The sequence below is a fragment of the Coturnix japonica genome, chromosome 32 (assembly GCF_054131305.1).
Source record: "Coturnix japonica strain WE chromosome 32, WE-NBRP24, whole genome shotgun sequence".
Classification (NCBI taxonomy): domain Eukaryota; kingdom Metazoa; phylum Chordata; class Aves; order Galliformes; family Phasianidae; genus Coturnix; species Coturnix japonica.
This window is the reverse complement of record NC_140694.1, coordinates 4,380,176-4,387,004: the sequence shown is the minus strand read 5'-3', so window position 1 is coordinate 4,387,004 and position 6,829 is coordinate 4,380,176. Positions and strand designations below refer to the sequence as shown.

Genomic DNA, 6,829 nt, shown 5'->3' with positions numbered 1-6,829 from the left:
TCTGCCATGAAACTGTTTTGAGAAGGATGAAAAGAAATGCTTACAAACGTGCAGCTAAAATGATTATTTGTTTTTAACAATATTTCATCCAGCACTTCCCCTACAATTACTTTTATCATCAGCTGTCCATCGATGTCCAACTGTGATTTGTACAATGTGCAACACTGCTCTACCAGTTGATATTTCAACAGTACTATTTACACAGACGTCCTTTTCTGCTCCAAATCCACACCAGCCATGGGAGAGGGAGTAGGTGAGCATCTTCCTCCATTAGCTTGATCTAAATCTGACAGCTTCATCCAATCCAGGGCTTCTCCAAGACCTTTGAAAATTCTGTTACTGTTGAGGAGACAGCAGGCTTCTGGGCTTAGGTTAGAATATGGTGCCCTGTTGATGGGTCCTGAGAGTGTCCCAGCCTTACATGGAGAAAACCATCACTGCTCTTAAGATGTTTTGCAAGCAGGTAAAACTTGATTGAAGTGTGGCAGTGATGCTTTCTGAGATCTCTGGCCCCTAGTTTTTCTAGGCTTTTTGTTTGCCTCTTAAGATACAGTGAGCTGCTCTTAATTGTGGCTGTGTCCTTTGCCACGAGCATACCTCTGAGCACACAGTTATTTTGAGCTCCTCTTCTTCCAGTGGCTCGGATGAGCAATTCTGAGAGATATGCAGAATGGGGATGGCTGTGCTGCTGCTTCCTATTCTGTCTTAGCTGTGGTTTTCCCTTGCAGGGCACAGTTCTCTGCCTGGGCCCAAGTCTGTGTGGGTCTCTCCATCCACAAAGCTGCTCACCGTGCAGGAGGCACAGGCTGAGAGGAGAGGCCAGAGCAGCTCTCCTGTTGCAACACGGAGCAGCAAGATACAAGTGGAGGAAGGGCCTGCAGCTGTACTGAGGAACTTCAACGCAATCATTGATTTTCCATCTGAAAGATAAAGAAAGAGGAATTCCCTTTCCAGCCCCTACCATCATTGTTCGGATGATTTTTATTGGTTTATTTTTTGTCCATTATATCTTTGAGGATTCAACTAACACACAGTTGCCCTATGGCCTCAGTGGAGCCACACAAGGTGCCTTTCCTTCCTGGTTGGGCAGGCAGTCACAAGATGCAGAAAGCCATGCTGGCGTCTATCCTGTTCTGTGCTGGCTGTACATGGAAATCTTGGGGTTTTCCAGATTTCAGGGCCATGTGCCTGAAACCAATTGTGCTTCTCCTGTAAGCAGAGCTGTTGGTCAGACTTGCTGGCACTAGAAATTAAAGGTGGCAGTGAGCTGAGGCCGAGGAGGTGTTAATGTAAGAGTCAGGGATGCTTTTGAGCTTCCCTTATAACTGTACGGTTCCTCAGAAAGCAGTTACGCCTGCCAGCTCCTTTCCTGTCCGGCTGTGGAGCCTTTGCTCACATGCTCCGAATCTTGCTTGAAATCATTGAGAGGAATGTAGCCAGCAGGACTTGAGGGCTGAGCTGTAGGAATGGAAGCATCCTCTGCTGTTTGAAACAGAGGGTGTTTCTAGGCTGTGTTTCAGCAGAAAGCAGGCAGTGCCAGGAATGGGCAACTGTCATCAAGGGCTCGGTGCAGCTCATCACTCACCCTGCACCACGACTGACAGCATGCTCTGTTTTCTCTCTCCAGACTGAGTTCTCCCAGTAAGAGGGCAGAGTCACCAGCTGGCAGTTGGCGTTCCTGCTTCTGCCTGGGCAAACCATCCCCTGTGGCCAAACACCAACTGCAGAGCAGTGCCAGGGAGCCCTCTGATGCAGAAGTCGTGGTCCTGGCAGGTAAGGGTGCAAATCCAGCTTTCAAAACACTGCTTGTCAGCAACACAGGTAGAATTCATGCTTTCAGTGGGCTTGTACCTCCTTCTGGCATTCAAGCCCGTGCCTGACATCTTTGGTTGACTCCTGTCTTTCCCAGATGAGTCTCACAAGCTGCTTTAAACCTGCTTGACAGGCAGCACCAAGCCTTTGCCTCCTTGGACAGTGAAAGTTTGACGCTAAATGCTGTGTATCTACTCTTTCCAGGTGAATCGATCCCTTGCCAATACAGGAACCCACCAGCAAGTTGCAATGATGCACGTTGTGCTTCCATCAATGGAGTGCAGTTAGGATGCATGAGTCACTGCAGTTCCAAGGACAGCCTTCCACGTGACAGCAATGATGGAGAGAAGGATGTTTGACCTATTCAGTTTTGGGCCCCTCCATGCAAGAAAACCTTGCGGTTCTGGAACGTCTTCAGCTACGAAGGTAGTGAGGGGTCTGGAGCACAAACCTTACGAGGAGCTGCTGAGGGAACTAGGATTGTTCAGCTTGGAAAAGAGCAGGCTCAGGGGAGACCTTATAACTCTCTATAACGTCCTGAAGGGAGGTTGTAGTGAGCTGGGGTTTGGCCTCTTCTCTCGTGTGATCAGTTATAGATCTAGAGGGAATGGTTTTAAGCTGTGCCAGGAAAGATTCAGGCTGGACATTAGGAAATATTACTTCCCCTAAAGGGTATTCAGGCATTGGATAGCACTGCCCAGGGAGGTGGTGGAGTCACCGACCATGGGAGTGCTCAAGAAACGTTTGGATGTTGTGTTGAGAGGTATGATTTTTCCGGGAAGTATTGGTAATGGTTGGACCAGATGATTTTGTAGGTCTTCTCCAACCTTGATAATTCTGTGATTCTGAGCTGAGAAACTTTTCTTGCTCAAGTCCAGCTTCCAAGCTTAACCACCTACAATGAAGTTGATGTCGTTTTTCTGGTAGCCCTCAAGACAGTGTCCGCATTTACCCAAAATCAGGAGGTAACCAGCTGCAGTGAAGTGAGCAATTTCAGTGCCTATTTCTGATGGTGGCAATGAGTTCAGAGGTCACACTTAATTGACGGTGCCTGTTTCCATTCTGACAAAGGATGTAGTTGCAGCTGACTTCCCGAGGCTGCCATACGTGGTGGTGACGCAGCCTTGGGCTTCTGCGTTTGCATGACTCCCACCTTTCCTTTCTGTGTCTTGCAGGTCAGCTGGTGCTGGAAGCGGCCGGTATCTGAGTAGAAATGAAGGTGAGTGCAGGAGCAGCTGCTGAGGGGAGGAAGGAAGTCCATGCTAATGAGCTCTGAAGCATCTGCAGGTCCAGTACGAAAGGAGGCAGCAGTGATGCAGGGGGCTCCCCAGCAGGAAGCTGTCTGATCCAAATGCTTGCTGAGAGTTTGGAAGCCCAAGCCCTTATGGTCTCTGTAAGGGTGGCTAGTAAAAAGATGTTAACCAAGATGGTGGTAAATAGTCAAAGATTATTAGCAAAGGAAAACTGACCAATGTTGGTGCCTTGACCAGAAAGCTGAGGCAGTCTCAACTGGGGAGCAGTCTCCAAGAGATTCTGCCTTAGTGTTGGTCAGCCTTTAAATGAGGTGAGGTCTCAGAAGAGGTGCAGTCGAGGTCCACCCCTTCTGGGAGCACAGCTAGATTACTCTCACCTGTGCTCCCGCAGCTGGCCCAACACTTGCCTCAGCTGATTAATCAGAGGTTCAAGCTGTGATTTCCCATACAGTCTCTAAGCTGAAGGCAGCATCTCCTTGATCTGATGGTGGTGTGCCTGAGTGAGGGAGTGATCCAAGCTGGATGCAAAAGAGTCATCTTAATTTCTCTGCTATTTTACTTCAGATGACACCTATTGGGTGTTGGTTTCTTAAAATTTGGATCTAGGAGGTGGCCTCTCCCTTTGCTTCTGGTGAAAGCACAGATGTGCAGCAGGAGTAGAAGACAAAGAGGTTTTCTTGGTGACAGCAACACCAATTATTTGATTCAAATGTAGAACTGTGATGAAGATGGTGAAGAACAGATGCGCCTCAAAGACATGCTTGATCACATAAGGAATGAGCATGTGATCCAAGACAGTCAGCGTGGCTTTAGCAGGGGAAGGCCATGCCTAACCAATCTGGTGCTCTTCTATGATGGAGTGACGGCATTTGTGGACAAAAGGAAGGAAACTGATGTCATTGACCTGGACTTGAGCAAGATCTTTTACATGGCCCTCCACCACATCCTTATCTCTAAACTGGAGGGATGTGGATTTGACAGGTGGACCACCTCGTGGATAAGGGATTGGTTGAAAGGCCACAGACAGAGGGTGGTGATTCATGGTTCTGTGTCCAGGTGGAGGCCAATAACAAGTGGTGTCATCCAGGAGTCTGTCTTGGGACCAGTGCTTTTTTACATGGTTATCAGTGACACCAATGATGCAATGGAGTGCACCCTCTGCTGTTTGCTGAGTGGTGCGGCTGATGCAGTGGAAGGAAGGGATGCCATTCAGAGGGAGCTCAACCGAGAGGTTGGCCTAGGTGAATCTAATGAGGTTGAACACAGTAAAGTGCAAGGTTTTGCACTTGGGCTGGAGGAATCCCAGGCATCTGTACAGCCTGGGAGGAGCAGTCCTTAAGAGAAGCCCCGCAGAGAAGGACCTGGGGGTCCTGGTGGATGAAAAACAGAACGTGAGCCATCAGCGTGCTCTTGCAGCTCAGAGAGCAAATGGTCCCCTGGGCTCCATCAGAAGAGGGGATGGCCAGCAGGGACAGGGAGGTGATTGATCTTCATGATCCTTGAGGTCCCTTCCAGCCCGGGCCATTCTATGATTCTGTGATTACACTCGCTGTCAGAAATAACGGCAGCTGTACAGAAGCTTGTTTTTTCTTTCTTTTTCTGGCTTTGAAGGAGAAGGGGTGGAGGAAGGGGAGACCCACTGGTCATTTGTCACCTCATGAACAGGATGGATTCTGCATTGACTGTGAAAAACCTGGGCTTGTAGCATGGGCATGTTTCAGGCTGGACTCTTCTTTTGCTGCTTGGTTTCCTTTTGTCTACAGGGAGACAGCTGTCTAAAGGTGTGTTTTCAAACCCACTCTCCAAAACCATGTTTCATTGTTGCAGGTGGTTCAGTGAGCTCTTGCAGTGCAGATGCTGTAGTTTGCTGTAGAATCTGAATGGTTTCTGTTCCTAGGGGAGGACTGGGAGGAGGTAGTGAGAAGAGAATTCAATGCCTAAGGGGAGGGGAGATCGGGGATTGGTGGGAGAGGGAGCCAATAGGAGGGAGAGAGGAGTTGGGCGCAGGGTGATGGTAACACCCCTTTGTGATGTCATAATGCCCCTTTGTGACGCCATAATGCTTCTTTGTGATGTCATAATGCCCTTTGTGATGTCATAATGCTCCTTTCTGACATCATGATGCCCCTTTCTGACGTCACGATGCCCGTTTGTGATGTCATAATGCCTCTTTGTGACGTCATAACAATCCTTTGTGATGTCATGATGCCCCTTTCTGATGTCATGATGCCCCTTTGTGACGTCATAATGCTTATTTGTGATGTCATAATGCCCCTTTTTGACATTATAGTGCCCCTTTGTGACATCATAATGCTTATTTGTGACGTCATAATGCCCATTTGTGACATCATATCACCCCTTTGTGATGTCATACTGCCCCATATGAAGTCCAGGCAGAGTCAAAACTTATGGACCTGCACGAGGATCACTTTCAAGACAGTGGCTCTGTTGCTTCAAGCTTATTTGCTTCGTCCTGCCGCCACTCTATTACCAAGTATCAGCAACCTCTTGCATGATTCAACTTGCAAACGTTTGACACTAACCCTTGTGTTTCTGTGCCTTCCTAGATAATTCGAGCCCTTGTCAACCCCAAAGATCCAAACCAAGTAGTGATGTGCAGTGTGTTTCCATCAATGGAGAGTTCTTATTAAGCACAAATCGCTGCAATTCGGATGACAGCCTTCCACATGGTAACAGTGATGGACACAAGGGGCTCATCCACGTTCATGCTCTCATATCTCCTGGCTCTGCTGAAGCTCCTGACCTGAGCCTGCCAGACACAGCAGTCACCTGCCTGGATTGTGACCCAGCGCCTTTGCAGTGCTGCCCATCCCAAGCACAGCCCGAGTGTCCCAGCAGCAGCACCACCATGCAGGAGCAGGGCAGCATCAGTGAGGTGAAGCTGAGCATCTTAGATGGGGACTTAGAGTCAGGCTGCCAGTCCCAGGCACCAGGCAGCAGCACCAGCTCTGAGCCACTCACATCTTGACAAGAGGAGTCCCATCTTCACCCTTGACCTCTCAAGCCCTCCTGTCTTTTATTGAATAAAGTCACTCTCATGCTCAGTCATCGCCTTGACTGCATTCCGAGTCTTCAATCACAGGGATTGGGATGAATGCAACAAACAGCAAGGCAGCTCAGCTTGCAACACTCTGGCTGTGGGGTTCGTGCAGGCAGAGCTCTGGGTTCCCATTTTGCCTGGCTTTGGGATGTCTGCAGCAAGATCTCTACCATTTTGTATGGGAGCAAATAATCTCTAGCATCCAGGTTGCTGCTCATGATATATCCCAGTCTTCCTGGCTGTCACTTTGTGATACTTTTCAATGCCTTTTGATACTCTTTGATGCCTTGGCTGCTCCCTAACACCTCTGTCCTCCTGCCATGTTGACTCATGTCTCCCACTTTGAAGCTGGCTTTGCAGATCATCTCCAGCCCTGTCATCATCACGCTGCAGCAGGAGGTGCTCACCTGGCCCAATGTCTGGCAGTACTGCTTGTTCTGCAGATGAGCAGCTGCCTCCTCATCTCTTCAGCTACAGTAGTTTTTCTCAGGGCAGTTAGATGCAGTCGTGCTCCTCTGGATTTGGTGTGTTAAATCCATGCTGCATGGCAGCAGTCAGTGCAATACAAAGGTGTTCTGTGTGCCACAGCATTTCTCCAGGGGCTGCCAAAGGTAGAAGCACAACACAGCACCATCCTTCTGACAGTAATGTCTGTGAGTGTTAGACATGTGAGCACTGCATCATCCCCAGCGTGTCAGTGCTT

The 6,829-nt window shown here is 48.9% G+C and overlaps 1 protein-coding gene across 2 annotated transcripts; it reads left to right on the top strand.

Moving 5' to 3' along the window:
* Positions 1-6,134, top strand: LOC146755528 (rho GTPase-activating protein 32-like). Of its 2 annotated transcripts, XR_014938021.1 has the most exons (6): positions 1-253; positions 729-1,773; positions 2,017-2,238; positions 2,988-3,031; positions 4,677-4,846; positions 5,633-6,134. XR_014938021.1 is itself a non-coding variant. In XM_085525482.1 (5 exons), the coding sequence occupies exons 3-5, from the start codon at positions 2,195-2,197 to the stop codon at positions 6,052-6,054; spliced, it is 510 nt and encodes a 169-aa protein (XP_085381608.1). In that variant the 5' UTR covers positions 1-253; positions 729-1,773; positions 2,017-2,194; the 3' UTR covers positions 6,055-6,134. The 2 variants fall into 2 exon arrangements, 1 of the variants encoding a protein (XP_085381608.1); XM_085525482.1 differs by lacking the exon at positions 4,677-4,846.
* Positions 6,135-6,829: the final 695 nt, after the last annotated feature.